Source organism: Orcinus orca, chromosome 6 (genome assembly GCF_937001465.1).
Source record: "Orcinus orca chromosome 6, mOrcOrc1.1, whole genome shotgun sequence".
NCBI classification, from domain to species: Eukaryota; Metazoa; Chordata; class Mammalia; order Artiodactyla; family Delphinidae; genus Orcinus; species Orcinus orca.
In genome coordinates this window covers 64,228,806-64,245,694 of record NC_064564.1, presented here as the reverse complement: position 1 = coordinate 64,245,694, position 16,889 = coordinate 64,228,806, and the positions used below count along the sequence as shown (strand labels likewise).

At 41.4% G+C, this 16,889-nt stretch overlaps 1 protein-coding gene across 2 annotated transcripts in view; it reads right to left on the bottom strand.

Moving 5' to 3' along the window:
- The window catches only part of GLDC (glycine decarboxylase), a 99,185-nt gene that overhangs the window by 37,268 nt on the left and 45,028 nt on the right, over positions 1-16,889 (bottom strand). For both annotated transcript variants that reach the window (XM_004279121.3, XM_033404417.2), the window contains exons 12-15: positions 15,907-16,004; positions 15,312-15,396; positions 15,097-15,138; positions 13,976-14,118 (exon numbers count right to left, since the gene is read on the bottom strand). In XM_004279121.3, the coding sequence (XP_004279169.1) occupies positions 13,976-14,118; positions 15,097-15,138; positions 15,312-15,396; positions 15,907-16,004 (368 nt within the window). The remainder of the gene's footprint in view (positions 1-13,975; positions 14,119-15,096; positions 15,139-15,311; positions 15,397-15,906; positions 16,005-16,889) is intronic.

The window sequence follows — 16,889 nt, the reverse complement described above, 5'->3', positions numbered from 1 at the left end:
CGCAAAAAAAAAAAAAAAAAACAAAAAAAAAAAACACAAAGATAAGAATTATTTTTAAAAGATAACTGTAGGGACTTCCCTGGTAGTCCAGTGGTTAAGACTCCACGTTTCCACTGCACTGGGCACGGGTTTGATCCTGGTTGGGGAACTAAGATCCCACATGCCGCATGGCGCGGTGGGCATGCATGCATGCATAAATAAATAAATGAATGAATGAATGAATAAATAAATAAAAAAGATAACTAATTATTACATCTAAAACAATGAACAATAATTTCTTAACATCACCAAATGTTCAGTCAATGATCAGATTACCCCAAAGGAACTGTACACTTGGAGTGTGGCACCAGTCCTGACAGCCTCAGGGTTGGCTTTCCCAAGCCCTAATGCTCATGGCTGCTAGAGGCTGGCCATCCCCATCTCAGCAGTCCTTGAAGACACTACTTTTAGAGAACACTTAATGACTAACATTCCAGGGAGGGATGCTGAGTCAGTCATAAACTGTTACTTAATGTTCTCAGTACTCTCTGCAGGAAGGAAAGGAAGTGAGTAATAGGTTTTTTTAATCCCATTCAAAATGCATATTTCCTCCATTTCACAAAATTACACCATCTTTTGACTCTGTGGAAGGTGCAGTGGTTTTGGCATTCATCGCTTCTGGTCACTCCGTAATATTGAGATCATACTCTAAAAAACCACAAGGCTTGAGAATAAATTAGATAAACTGTTTAATTTCTAAACTAAAAGCTAAAATTTTGAGCATTGGAAAACATTTTTTGAGAGAACACTGGGATGGAACCAGTTGAATTTGAAATATCTGCAAACTAGCATAGGGGCATTGATGGTTTGGTGTCAGGAGACGGCCGAATTGACGATTTAGGGCTCAGCATGAGAAAAGGACAGAGAACAGGGAAACATCTGGGTGTGCAGGGAGTAGAGCCTGGCTGGAGGAAAGGAAGGAAAGTGGTGATTTCCACAGTGTGGGTGTCACAGAGCAACAGAAGAGACTAGATGAGTTAGGGAAAAATAATAAGTATAAACTGCTCCATTAATTAAGCACTTCCTCTTTACCAGGCTGTGCACGGAGTAAACACAGGTAAATGGGAAACATTGTTGTTGTCACCACCAAGCATTTTACATCATCTTAATCCTCCTAATACCCCCACAAGGTAGGTACCATTGTCCTCATTTTGCACATGAAGAAACTGAGTCAGAATATTACATGCCCAACCAGCCAACAGTGACAGCCGGAGACATTGATACAAGTTGGCCCGTCTTAAGGGGCCTCGTGCTTCACTTGTAAGCAGTGAGGCTCCTCTGAGCACTCTGTGCTTCCCAAAGGATTGAGAATCATGGGAGCAAATGCTGGCTTTCCTTCACAGAACCCTTGTCTGACTGACAGAACTAGGAGGTTTAGCTCCATGTAAAAGGCCTGTCCCCATAAGACCTGGGGCACCCATTTCCTCATCACCCACACTGAGTGAGCTTTGCCTCTCCTCTCTCTTCCAGGGAGGGAGGCAAATACTCGGCTTCTGTTTTCCTGGCTTCTGAAAAACAAGTTCTAGCTCATTTGATGTTCTTTATTTTGAGAACAGGAAAATGAATATGCCACGTTTTAGCAAACCACTTACACCACTATTTACTTAGCCTCTCTGTGTTCTCATCTCTGAAATGTGCATAATAATTGCACCCAACTCGAAGGGCAGATATAATAAGACATGAGACGATCCATGGTAAAGGGCTTTTCACAGTGCCTGGCACTAGGTAAACACTCATTAAGTGCTGGCAACTGTCATCACTATCATCGACGTCATCATCATCATCATCACCATCTTCAGGCAGCAACCCTCATCACTCTGTGACACAGGATGGGCAGAGGATGGGCTACCACAGCATTTGAATGAGCACTTCCACAACCCTCAACCTCTATCACCCTCTCCTTTCCCTCCAACAAGCCAAATCCACCATTCTTCAACTGTCCCAACTAAGTTCTGCCTCTTCCATAAAGCCTTCCCCAAAGTCACAAATCCAGTGCCTCACCATGGCCTACAAATCCCCCACATGACCTGTGACCTCCACCCGCCTCTACACCCATGTCTTCTGCCATCCTCTCCTTGTTCACTATCCTCCAGCCACCCAAGACTTCTTCCTTCCCTGAAACACATCAAGCCAATGTCTGCCTTGGGGCTTTTCACTAAATGTTCCTTCTGCTTGGAAAGCTCCTCCTCTAGTTCTTCAAATATCTATCTTCCAGCCACCCAAGACTTCTTCCTTCCCTGAAACACATCAAGCCAATGTCTGCCTTGGGGCTTTTCACTAAATGTTCCTTCTGCTTGGAAAGCTCCTCCTCTAGTTCTTCAAATATCTATCTTCTTCTCAGTATTTAGGCCTCAGCTCAAGTGTCACCTCCTCAGAGAGGCCTTCCCTGAAGGCAGAAATCTTATCTGTCTTTATCAACATTGTATTCTCTATGCCAAGAACACTGACATAGGGGGTGTTCAATAAATACTGATTGACTGACTGACTGAATTATTCTTTACCTCCTCCAAACTCACGTAGTATTTTACTCTACTCGTTCTTCTGATAATACCATCCTATTCATACACTGTACACTGAAAATTATTATAGATCTCACATGTACTTCGTGTGCCTATTTTATCTCAATTAGGGTATAGGCTTTGAGAATAGGATCTTAGGTATTAGAGTTCTATACATTCACAGGGAATATATAGAATAGTACTATGCATGGAGTAACTCTGCAATAAATGTTTAGTCAATTTGTTCAAAATTGAGTTCTTCTCCAGTCCAGACAATCAACATTAATGTCATCCTTTCTCCCATGGAAAGGGACTTCAGCATATGGATTTTGTATTTCTCTCTGTGTTTTTCTCATGACTTCTACTCATCTTGTTTTGTTGGAAGACCAACCAAGGTGTTTAGACTAGGAGTGAAAGAAGAGACTGGAGCTAGAAGCCAGTAATCCAGGAGAAAGGCAACATGCTAAAGACTTGATCAGGAATGCTGGGTGTTTTCTGCCTTAGATACTCTTAAAAATCAGCCATGTTTCAACTCAAAAAAGTACAAAAGATATGTTCTAAATGCCACACAAGTCTTATTCCTGGGGTACTATGGAAATAAGGGGAATTATTAGTGCCACCTGTTGGTGGAAAAGTATTATGAAAAGTAACTGCTTATATGCATAACCCAGACTGAGAACCCATCAGAAAAGTACTACCTGCGGAGGGGCAGCTAGGATAGTGGTCTTCTGACATCTATTTAAAATGAAGTGGCTAGTGGCCTGGACCTGCAGAGCCAGCCACAGTGATGCCAGTGAATGGGGAGCCTCAGACCCATTTAGAAGTGCCAGGTAGGCATAAGTTTAAACTGTCTGAGAAAAACAAGGCCCCCAGTCATGGCATTTACTCAGGCTGGTGAAAAAACTGCGACATATTGTACTGTTTAACACTGAATGAGTGAGAACTAGCAACTTCTTCCAAAATCCAGACTCATTCTACAAAGAATCCACGAGAAATCCAGTAGGCTAGACGAAGCTAGAACAACTGTATAGCAAGTACAAAGGTCCGCGAGGTGAAAATAAATTGGAGTTGATGGGATTCAACAGTTTTGTAATAATTTAAACCTAGACCCTATTAGTGTCAGTGTATCATCGTAAGTGTGGGATTTCAGGGCAGCTATTCAATGTAAATTTGGCAAAAAAATTAATTAAAGGGGGGGGTGAAGATGGCATGACAGAGCTAGAGTGATAGTTCAGCTCTTTTGCTAAGATTAGAGCAAGAAGGACAAAATAAACTTCAAAGATTTTTATCATTTTACCTTTACCTTTGCTAAGAGCACTAAGCAAAGGTTAAGATTAAGAAATATTACAATTTAGTTCTATCTGGAAAGGTTAAACTTTGAGATCTTTGGAACAAATTTTTATTGGACTATCACACAAAATAAATCCTAAGGGACACTTGGAAACTTCCACTAGATTTTAGAAATATAACTGCAGATATGTCTACCTATGATGAAGCAGGAACATGGATGGCCTGCTCCTCCAGATGATTTTGCAGAATGATATGCAACGCCAATAGTCACAGGTGGAAAGCACAGCACTTTTTAAGCATAAAATTTAAGCATAAGATTATAAGTGAATTGCATCCTATAAAGAAGGCATTTTGGTCAGTTACTGAGTACCTTTGTCACTGATTGCAGAAGTCATCCTCAACCAGTCATGAAATAACCTCTTTGTTCCACCTAAAGAATACAGTGGCTGACTTTATATACACCATAAGAAATGCCTCAGAAGCTGGCTGCTTGGGAATATTTGAAGATGGATTATTGTAGCTGCTGTTTTTAAGAGAAAGATTTCTGCACGGTATATATACTTACAAAAACGTAACAGAGAATCCATTTGCGTGACTGCAGGATACGCTACAATTCATGACTTAGTGTGAACCCCAGCAGTCACCAAAAGTCCTGTTGAATTATACTATAAATTGAACTGAGAAAACAGTAGGATGTTTTATTTATACAAGTCAAAAGGTGTTAAAAATGTGCCCTAGGGACTTCCCTAGTGGCACAGTGGTTAAGAATCCGCCGGCATTTAAAATTTTGGGTGCTGATAATTTAAGATTTATACAATTTTTTTGAACTATCAAGTATCGAGATTTACCAAATCTATTCTTGTTTTAATTTTCTCTAGATATTCTTCTGAAAATCATTCAGTAGTTGTTAACACACCATTGTAGTTCACACAATAATGGCCACATTTAGTGTGCAGTTTAGGAGGAGTTTTCTTTTAAGCTGTCTACGAGTCAGTGGGCCTATTTTATTTCTAATAATATCTGAACTTCTTAAGAAGTTTCCTATAATATGTTTTTTAAATTATTACATTTAAAAAGACATTTTTCGGGCTTCCCTGGTGGCGCAGTGGTTGAGAGTCCACCTGCCGATGCAGGGGACACGGGTTCGTGCCCCGGTCCGGGAGGATCCCACATGCCGCGGAGCAGCTAGGCCCGTGAGCCATGGCCGCTGAGCCTGCGCGTCCGGAGCCTCTGCTCCGCAGCGGGAGAGGCCACAACGGTGAGAGGCCCGCGCACCGCAAAAAAAAAAAAAAAAAAAAAAAAGACATTTTTCATGAAAAGGTTTTTTTGAGTGATAAACTGTAAATTTAAATACGAAGTGAATTGTTTCCCTTCAACCACCTATAATATCTAACATCTAGCCTGTTGTAAAAACTATAACTTAAAAAATATATATATTTATTTATTTTGGTTGCACTGGGTCTCAGTTGCAGCAGGCAGGCTCCTTAGTTGTGGCTCACGGGCTCCTTAGTTGCACCCCCACCAGCTCCTTAGTTGCACCTCACCAGCTCCTTAGTTGCGGCATGTGAACTCTTGGTTGCGGCATGCATGTGGGATCTAGTTCCCTGACCAGGGTTCGAACCCGGGCCCCCTGCATTGGGAACGTGGAGTCTTGACCACTGCACCACCAGGGAAGTCCCAAAACTATAATGTTTAGGAGCTAAAATATGCATCATTATCAAATAAAACCAAGATTTTTGTAGACATAAGATTATTCTAAAATTTATACATAAAGGCAAAGTAACTGAAATAGCTTCATTTTGAAAAAGAAAAAAGTAAGAAGAATCAGTCTGATGCCAAGACCTATTATATAGTTACTGTAATAAATAGTGTATTATTAGTGGAAGGATATACTTGTAGATCAATGGAATAGAATATAGAAACAGAAATAAATTCACATATATAAACCCAACTGATTTTTGACAAAATTGCAAAAGTAATTCAATAGAGGAAAGACAGCCTTTTCAACAAATAATGCTGGAACAATTAGACTTCCATAGGTCAACCTAAGTCTCATATCTTATACAAAAACTATCTCAAAATAAATCATGGACTTAAATGTAAAACATAAAACGATAAAACTTTTAGGATTAAACAGAAGAAAATCTTTGAAATTTAGAGCTAGTCAAAGAGTTCTTTGACTTGAAATCAAAAGCACAATTCATAAAAGGTAAAATGGATAAATTGAACTTCATCATAGTTAAAAACTTTTGCTCTGCAAAAGACCCTGTTAAGATGAAAAGACATGCTACAGATTGGGAGAAAATATCTGCAAACTACATATAAACAGTAAAAACAGTAACAAACAAACTACATAACAAACAGTAAAAAACAAAGGCAATTCAATTAGAAAATGGTGCTGTGATGATCATGTGAATATGCTTAGAAATTGAAAGGAAGAGTTACATTAGGATGTTGGAGATTTGCAGGTTCTCATTGTTGCTCTTTTCGTGGGTGTATATGTAGAAATGCTCAGCCTTTCAGTCCCCTTAAAAGGGGAATTTCCCCTTTTGTCTGAGTCTAGGGAAAGGCAGGGTCCTAAAACCCCATATGGAAGCAGAAAGGGACCAGATATTCCCAATCACTACCCATGAACACCTCGGTGCTAGACATGTAACCCAGTCTCAACCTATTGGATACTCCAGCCTGGGACTTCATGAATCTGGAGGGAGTGACCCTAGGAAAAGGGCAGTCACAGTGGTGGTGGTGGTGCTTCCCCTGGAGTGACCTTGATTTGTTCTCTGCTGCCAACTTCCTTTGGGTCTTGCTCACTTTTGAAGCCCCGTTCTCCAGCTTTTCCATCAATTCTGGGAAGCACCCAATATCTTCACCCTGTAAACTGCTTTTCTGCCTAAATTAGGCCAACCCATCTTCTGTTGTTGCACCTAAGAACCTTTACTTAATGATGGTGTCATGGGGCAGGAGGGGATTACTAAATTTCTCCTACAACACAACATTTTAAAGTCACTCATTCCTAGGCAGGTCTAACAAAGAGATGGGGCCATCCTGGAGTTTCTCTTGCCCCTAATATCAAAGCCTTCCTTGATTTGCTATCCCTTTTCAAGCAATTTTATCCTGAGCCCCTCTGGATCTTACTCTCATCTCATTGGGATATGCCACCTAATTTACAGATGAATTTAAATTTTGTATTATAAAAGTAATATGTTTGTCTGATTTTTTTTAATTCCATCAATGCAGAAGGGATGAAACTTACAGTAAAAAAAAAAAAAAAGAAAGAAAGCAACTCCCCCCAAATTCTTCCTAGTCTTACTCCCCAGAAAGAAGCACTATTAATAATTTCTTGTGATATATAATGTTTTGATGTTGGACATTCTAATGCCAAACTGTCCTCATCCAAACCCTTCTTTACTTTAAAAATACCACCAACGAGTGGTTAGGAACAAAAATGATCCAAGTGAAATGTTAGCTAAGAAACTGACATTATGGTAAAACTAATCATAGTAAAATGATCAACAAAACAGCCAGTGTGTCAAAAATGACTTGAATCAGTGCATGGCAACCTTAGAGGACCACTCTCAGGAAAACAAGGTAGAATTAGTGCTGACTCCTATCTTACAGACAGGATAAACACGATACGCTTCCATATCTTGGAAGCAATTCAAATTCAATCAAACTCTTCGTTGCATAACTCAAATATTCCAAACACTACCTAGATCTCTGCTTCTAGTAGCTTAAAATAACACCCCCTCAACACGTTCTTACCAACCTGTATCTAATTTGACATAAGCTAAATTCTATGCTTAACCTTTGAATTCTGGGCAAAAAACATCTAGATGGATCCAACCACTCTAACCTTTCTGATATCTCAAGAGCACCTTAAAGCAATGGTTTTCAAACTCAAAACCCCCAAATATCAGCATCACCCCAGGACTTGTTAGAAATATGAATGCTTGGCTTGCACCCCAGGAGTACTGAATCAGAAATTCTGTGGGTACAGCCCAACGTGAGAACCACTTCTCCAAAGCCTTACAAACTGCAAAAATCCAAATATACTCTTGAGAGTCAAGAAAGTTGGGGAAGGGGAGATCCTTCTCATTGCTTTATATTTCCCCAAAAGTGGCTCTTTTCATCCTTCAGCCTTCTTTCTCTTCCTGGTACTCTGAGGGTCTCCTTGGGAAATCAGTCACTCATCAGAGAGGGTCTCTAATATCTGGTTTCTCAGAGCTCTCTGTAGGGGAGGGCTCTGAAGCTGCACTAGGCCCAGTAGGAAAGCGAATCAGAAGTTATCAATGAGTTAAGTCTACTCAGTGACACTGACCACGAGCTCAGGAAAGAAGGGGAGGGACATGGCCAATATCAGGGGTTTGACTCTCTTTGTTGTAAACAATGTGATCTGCACATGACAGTCATGACTTGGCCTGCAAAGGCCAGTTTTAAAGTTCACTCCACTGGAAGATATTAGTCATCTAACTAAACCTCCCTCTTTGGTGTTCCTCCAGGTCAACACACTTTGCAACCCAGTGATGCACATTAGAATCACCTGAGGAGCTTTTTAAAAACTGTGATACCTGGGTACTGCCCCTGGAGGAGATTCCGATGTAGCTAGTTTGCCCGGTGGGGAGGGCATGGCATACCTCAAAGGCTCCCCAGGAATTCTAATATGCAGCCAGGACTGAGAACCCCTGCAGCCCGTGGTTTTCATAGTGTGGTAGCCAAACCAGCACAACCTCATCCCCCAGGATTATATTAGAAATACAAATTCTCAGGCCTCAATCCAGTCTCATTAAATCAAAAACTCTGGCAGTGGGGCTTAGCAATTTCACAAGCCCTACAGGTGATTCTCATGCACAATAAAGTTTGAGAGTCATTGATTGCGCCCTGTTCACACCTCATTTAAGAACCTTACCAGGAGGAGATTCTGGGAAAGCAACCGCTAGCTCTATCTGCACTCAAGATCACAGTTTGCAGTTTTTAAAGACAAAAACAACTTCCTCACTTTTATAAGCCAAGTGAGCTAATAATAATTCCAGCTTGTCTTTCATTTTAGATAACCGTGGAAGGTGTTAATGGCTGTTTCTGTCTGCTTTAAACATTACATCATAATTTTAACCTAGCAATTCCTAGGGTGTATTTGTGTGCTGCTGAATGATTTTAAGAGTGTCACGGTGATACAGGGAGCAAGCCGAAGCAAGCTACGCTGGGCACGGTAGGAAATGGAAAGGTAATTAAATATTATCTGGCTATGTTCTCCACTGAGCTGGAAATGCTCTCCGGGTTTATAGATTGAGCAAATAAGAGAAATGGGGACAAGTTTCTTGACATTTTTGTTTCAAGTCCTTTAAACAACTTTGGGATCTAACTGTCCCAGGAAATAGACCAAGTGAAGGCTTGGCTATATGAATCAAAGATTTCACGCCACAGTTTTTGGTTACAAAATCCTTTATCATCCATATTTATCAGCCATCCCTCAATTAAATCTCAAATCAATAAGGTAGTGTTCCCTTTCTTGCTGTATAGGAGAGAAACCTACATCACAACTAGGGAGGAAGCCACATGACAGAGCTCTGGAGGCCTCATACATCCTGGGTGCTAGCTAACCTCTCCTCTGAGCTGCTGATTTCCCCTCAGAAAAAAGTGTACTGAAGACAAAGGCCCTGTGGCAGTCTCTATCTAGGCAGGAACTATTAGAGAAAGAGAGAAAGAATAAAAACCTTCTGTAGGCATAACATAGAACTGCTCTGGACTGGAAGACATTATGTGAGGGCCCAGCAGCACAGACGAGGCGGAGCCATCAGGAAAACAGGCCGAAACACTCAGGTTTATGCCCGAAAATTGCAGTTTTCCTACTTAGGCATTTTAGAACCAGAGAGTTGTATTTCGAGTCCACTTGATGTTAAATATTACTCTATTCTACAGAGTTTGGCTCTTTTGCCCTTTGTTGCAAACCTTCCTCACTTTGAGTACAGCTTTGCTACAAAGGAAGACCAGTAGTTTGCCTCAGCTCCAAGGCAAGTTCAAAGCCAACTTCACTATGCTATCAGCTGATGGCCAAACCCCCTGAGATCAGGAGAGTCAGGGTGGAAATGAATCTAAGTATCTTATCAAGAATTTCATTGTTTCATAATATGCACGTTCCCCACAATAAAAGTAACTTATTTTTGGATTGTATTAAAATAACATATATCGTGGTTAAAAAATGTTTTTATAAACTAAAATAGCATAAGGACAAAAAAGTAAAAGTCACTTGAAATTCTACCACCTTGAGATAACTATTTGGGTGTCCATCCTTCGATTCTCTTTCCATCTATGCCTCTGCATAGATCTGTCAAACAGTATGGCAGTTCCTTAAAAAATTAAACAGAGGGCTTCCCTGGTGGCGCAGTGGTTGAGAGTCCGCCTGCCAATGCAGGGGACGCGGGTTCGAGCCCTGGTCCGGGAGGATCCCACATGCCGCGGAGCAACTAAGCCTGTGCACCACAACTACTGAAGCCCACATGCCTGGAGCTCGTGCTCTGCAGCAAGAGAGGCCACTGCAATGAGAGGCCCGCACACCACAGCGAGGAGTGGCCCCGGCTCGCCACAACTAGAGAAAGCCCGCAAGCAGCAACGAAGACCCAACACAGCCAAAAATAAATAAATAAATTTAAAAAAAAAATTAAACAGAATTACCATATATCCAACAATTTCATGTCTGGCTATAGAACAAAAAGAACTGAAGGCAAGGACTCAAACAGGTATTTGTACACCAACACTCATAGCAGCATTATTCCTTATAACCAAAAGGTTGAAACAACCCAAATGTCCACTGATGGAAGAATGGATAAACAAAATGTGGTACATACATACAATGGAATATTTTGAAAGGAGGGAAATGTCACAACATGGATGAACCCTGAAAACATTATGCTAAGTGAAATAAGCCAGACACAAAAGGACAAATATTGTGTGATTCCATTTATGTGCTGTACGTAGAGTGGTCAAGTTAATAGTGACAGAAAGTAGAATCACAGTTGCCAGGCGCTGGGGTAAGGGGGGTAAATGAGGAAATATTGTTTAATGGGTACAGAGCTTCGATTTGGGAAGATAAAAAAGTTCTGGAGCTAGACAGAGTTGACGGTTGTACAATGATGTGAATGTAATGAATGCCATTGAACTGGACAGTTAAAAAAGTAAATTTTATATTATGTATATTTTACCACAATAAAAAATTAAGTTATAGAATATTACTAATGCTACTTCCTAAAAATTATGCCATAGTTATCTTTTAAAATACCATGCAGTAACAAAAAAGGAAGGGAAATATAGATTCCAAAGTTTTGGTGACTGGACTCTAGAACTCTATAGACACACTGACCAATTCCAACTCTTCAGGTATAAATAAAAACACCAGGAAATGGTCCCTTGATAAAAGAGGTTACTACACCCTCTATTTTTTTTTTTTTTTTTTTGTGGTACGCAGGCCTCTCACTGTTGTGGCCTCTCCCATTGCGGAGCAATAGGCTCCAGACACGCAGGCTCAGCGGCCATGGCTCACGGGCCCAGCCGCTCCGCGGCACATGGGATCTTCCTGGACTGGGGCACCAACCCGTGTCCCCTGCATCGGCAGGCGGACTCTCAACCACTGTGCCACCAGGGAAGCCCTACACCCTCTATTTTATGAGTATAACTTCAGTGGCTGACATGGTACACTAAATTCTTTTTCTGTGCAGAGTAGTCAAGAAAACTTGTGTTTCTTCTTCCAATAACTATAAAGCCTACATTGGTCCCTTAGATTTCAGTGGACACTAGCCAGCAGTAAATCATGACTAATTAACCAGGAAGTAGTTAGCCCTGTAGTAGACTGACTCTGAGACCTGGAATATAGAATTATAAGACCTGGGATTTATAATCCACCTATGGAGAAAAAGATTACCACAAATAAACCAAGATGGAGGTTATGAAGAGCTAAAACTAAAGTCACTCACATAGAATATGTGGTGCATCCCTTCCTCTTTTCCCAATTTAGACATCAAATTTCCTTACTCACTGGAAGCATAGCCCCTGTATTTTCCCAACAAAGAGTAAGGTATTTCCCTATCTGTCATGGCAGCCTCTGCTCAGGACCAGAAATATCCCTCTACTAAGCCTCAACACAGCCTCTGTAACACTCAAGTCAGCTCTTGGAAATGGGTGGTATATCTGGGAATCTCTGCAGCTGTGGAAGGCATCACTGCCAGGAGCTACAAAATGATAAATATTTCTTTCCCTCCTCCAAGACTGGGATAGAGAATGCAGTCTTGCTGACAATCATACAAATGAGGAGAGTAAGACAGAGAAAGAGCATTAGGTAAACTGAGGAGAACAAAGAAACTTCTAAGATGATGGTTTTCAACCTTGGCTGCAAACTGGAATTACCTGGGGAGCTTTAAAGATATACCCATGCCTGCATCCTTCCCTCACCCTAGTCTTTCCCCATAGAGATTATTATTCTATCTGGGATTGTGATCTGGACATCAGGATTTCTTATAGACTCACCATGTGAGTCTAATTTCCAGGCCTGGGAACCACTGCTTTATGGGAAGGAGAGCTTCCTCATCCTTCAGTCAGTCTTCTGGAGACCCTGCCTGGGACCTCAATTTACTGCAAGAGCTAATGACTTTAAAAAAAAAAAAAAGAGCTAATGACTTTAAAATGGTCTTGAAAAATTGCTCTCCAGTACAATACAGAAGATGTGACCATATTCCATCACTAGAGGGCAGTTTCTTCATTGTCAACACTTAATTAAGGTATTGCCTCAGGTTAATTTACTCAGGTTCCTCCCTTAATTAAAAAAAAAAAAGCAAAGCTGCATGATGACATTTTAATGAAGGTATACTACAGCCTGACTTTCATAAACGTCAATTCCTCCCTATTTATGAAATGAGAGTTTGAGAGACTAATATTAAAAAAGCTCTGTGTCCTTTCATCTGTCACATGCCCTCTTCCTAAAGGGTTTGTACTGTATGGGGTATATTGTTTTCACAAAGTGTATGGCTTTGCTGTGTTACCTATGTTTCCAAACAGGAGGTAGGGCTTGATAGTAACTGATTAAGATCTGATTACTTTCTGTCTCAGAAAATGAGACAATAAATGTCTCAGTTTTTAAAATCCTTTGATTTTTGTATCTTGAAATAGAAATCTGGCATTTCTATCAAGCTTCTAAGTGCTGCCAATGCTGAGACTGCTGGTGGAGAACCACACTGAGCAGTGGGAGGTAGAGAACCTCGGGGCAGATACCAGACTCCTCCTCTGAAGGTATCCCCAGATGTTAATTCACATGTTGATGACATGTCTGTCTGTCTGTCTATCTATTCCCATGAAGACAGACAATCACAAATCCAGTGGATCCAGGTTGACTATACTACATCAGAATCACTTGGTTGCTTCTTAAAAACAAAGACTTTTAGTCCCAACCCCTGGAGATTAGTACTTCTAAAGTGGGGCCCAGGAATTTATATTTTTTTAACAAGTACCCAGGAGATGCCACAAGAGCCCTTTGCTTTTGAAAATCACTGTTGCTCAAATGTTTTTACTTTACAGACAGAGACCGAGGACAGAAAAGAGGAAGGGAACTTTCAAAGTTAGTGACAGAACAAACTAGGATCCGGACTCTCCTGGCCTTACTAGATTGAGGCATTACTGCTTATAAGGAGTTAACACGTGTGCTCGATTCTGATTCTTACACTATAAGATGGATGTAGTAACTAGCTTCCAAAGATGGTCTGCAATGAACCAGGACTCTTGACATTCACACCCACGTGTTGTCCCCTTCCCACGTTCAATCTGGGCTGGCCCTGAAATTTGCTGTGACAGATAGAATGCTCTGGAAGTGATGTTGTGTAACTCCAGAGGCTGAGCCTTAAGAAGTTTACAGCGTCCACGTCCTTCTTGGAACACTCCACTTTGAGCCCAGACCCAATTCTGTGAGGGAGCTCAAGCAACCACTGGAGAGGTCCACATGGGGAAGAACCAAGGCCCAGGTCAACACCCTTAACTGAGCTCCCAGACAACAGCCATCACTACCTTCCCAGTTATGTGAATGAGGCCACTTTGGACCTTCTAGTCATCCATCCCAGTGGGTATTATACTACAAGAGATGACTGAAAAGACAGAAGAAGAAATCCCCTTACCTGTTAGGCTGGAAAGAGATTCGGTCATAGCCCGTGAGTTCACACAAATCCTTCTCAAGTTCTCGAAAAAGCTGCTGGTACCCTTGAGCTTGGTCCAGAGGCACAAAGGGGTGTATGTTTGCAAATTCTTTCCATGTGATAGGCTGAAGAGCAAGAAGGGAGGAAACATACACATATGTACATATTGTAATAGTAATAACAAGACTAACTTTAATAATGATGATGATGATAGCAACAGCTAACACAAAGAGTGCTTACTATGTGCCAGGCACTGTTCTAAGCACTTTACATTCATTCATTTAACTCTTACCACAATCTTATGGGGTAAGTACTATTACTGTCTTCATCTTACAAGTGGGTCACAGAGGCCCAGAAAGGGAACTTATACAAAAGTATAACCATTTCCTATTTTTTCAGGAACAAAAAGGCCCCTGAACAGATTTATATCCATGAAACCCAATGAGTTGTTTCAGGTATGGTTTATTCAAACTCTTACATAGCACATATATCATTCTTTCTTCATGAAGCAGAACAAAACACCAACATAAAAGCAAACGGGGAAAATCCTCCTATTAGAATATAAAATGATTTTCTTTGCCTGATGTGATTTGTCATATCAGACTAATCCTATGGAAAAAAAAGAAACATCCTAGCCTAGTAGAGATACTTACCAAACACCATAGCAGGGGACACAAATCTTCTGTTGATACAAGAAACAAATTAAAACCTCAAATCTCTACCTTCCTGGCACTGGGGAAGGATTTCTAGAAAGAAGGCTTACGGTTCTTAATTCTATCTGAGCTTAACAACTACAAACTGATAAAAGCTTTCAACGTGGCAGGTTTAAAAGGGTGGTGGGGGGAGTTGGGGAAGATAGGAAGACATAAACACTACATGTTTAATGATTTTAATATTTAAAAATAATTTCACCCATAAATCTAAATGATCAGGTTGTGATAAAGTTAGGGTTTCTGCCGAGGCTGTTGAAGAGCAAGGTAAAGGATTACTAAAGCAGTTGTTAAACCACGGTCCCAGGAGCAGCTTTCTCTAGTTATCTGCTTATGTATAAGCCAAGACACTGCCTCTGCTAAGTTCCCTTTTAACAGAAGTGACCTACTTACTGTGAGTTCAGATGAACTGTTGAGCTTCATGGTACAGGACCCCTTGAAGAAGCACAGCCAAAGTGTATTACGTTAGTGATATCCTATGGTGTATCTGATCGGCCCTCCCGTCTCCCCAAATGGTCACCCATTCATCCCTCTTGCAGCCTATTAGATGTGACCCAAAGAGGTGGGTTCAGGGTGGGGTGGGAAGTGGAAATAAAGGCCATAATTACCAGCGGAATCATGCTATGAACAAGGGAAATGTCTTTGTTTTCCAATCTCTTCATATATCGGACAATATTTGTTTCTGAGTGATAGCTGTGAACATAAAACACATGGTTTAGGCCAATATAGTTAGGTAAGAGCCCATACACATCCTTCTAAGAGGTAAGACACACTGAGATCTACCTTCAACATACAGATCAAATTAGGCCATGGACAACATGCCAACAAAGCATCAGAGGGAAGGGCGTGTACCCCCCATGAAGCTCAGAGGATGCCCTAGGACAAGAAGCCACCTGTGGGCCTGAGAGGAAGAGTTGGAAAGAAGAGGATGTTGAGTTCCTGGGTATGATCTTCAGCCTGGCGACTATGCATTGAAACTCCCATCTTCTTGAGAGTAGAATTAGGGGTTATAGTGTCAAGGGAGCACAGCCACCAGGAAATAAGGTGTGCTTCGCCCGGGTAAGAATTGGGATTTAGTAGTGGGTCAGGCTGAGCCACAATAAACCAGGCCATGTCATAGTCAGAATGCCATAGTAGAAGCCACTCTCTACCGTGCTCCCAAGCCACAGCACACAATGCAGAAGTCACACAAACTACACAAACCTGTTGAACACCTGATGTGTGAGGAATGGACTAGTTCTCTTGAAGGCAGTCCCTAGAATACCTCTCTGTTCCTCACCCATGCTTTCAGCAACCAGCTCCTGCATGGAGAGACCACAGAAACTGAAGGGCAGGAAGCATGCCTGGAACCACATGTGAAGAAGGCTTTCCATTCAGCGTGTATTCTGACAGAGCACCAGAAATTCCCTACCATCCAACCTCCCACCTCCCTGACCATCCACCCCAGGGATATCTGGCACAGTGCAGTGACAGATGTCAGGGGTCACGCATTGTGGCAATTCTCCAAAACACTGTTTTTAAGTTCTGTGGAACTTAGCCACAGTGAGCAAAGAAAAGTGAACAATTTTTACTGCCAAAGAAAAAAAAGTTGAAATCCCCTGCATGTTCCTTGAATAATGAAGCAAGTTCCAGTAAACTATTTTAAAGGGCTATCTAAAAAGTGACGACCATGATAACACTCAAGTAAAGATTCTCACTTGACATTGCTCTTTTATCTTGGAGAACAATTCTAATAAAATACAAGTGCCAAGACCATTCAGTGGGAGAAAGGACAGTCTCTTCAACAATGGTGCTGAGAAAACTTGATATACACATGCAAAAGAATGAAGTTGGATCCTTATCTTATAAAATATACAAAAACTAATTCAAAATGGATTAAGGGGACTTCCTTGGTGGCGCAGTGGTTAAGAATCCGCCTGCCAATGCAGGGGACACGGGTTCAAGCCCTGGTCCGGGAAGATCCCACATGCCATGGAGCAACTAAGCCCGTGTCCCACAACTACTGAGCCCATGTGCCACAACTATGGAAGCCCTCGTGCCTAGAGCCTCTGCTCCACAACAAGAGAAGCCACCACAATGAGAAGCCCGCGCACCGCAACGAAGAGTAGCCCCTGCTCGCTGCAACTAGAGAAAGCCCGCGTGCAGCAATGAAGACCCAACGCAGCCAAAAACAAATAAATAAATTT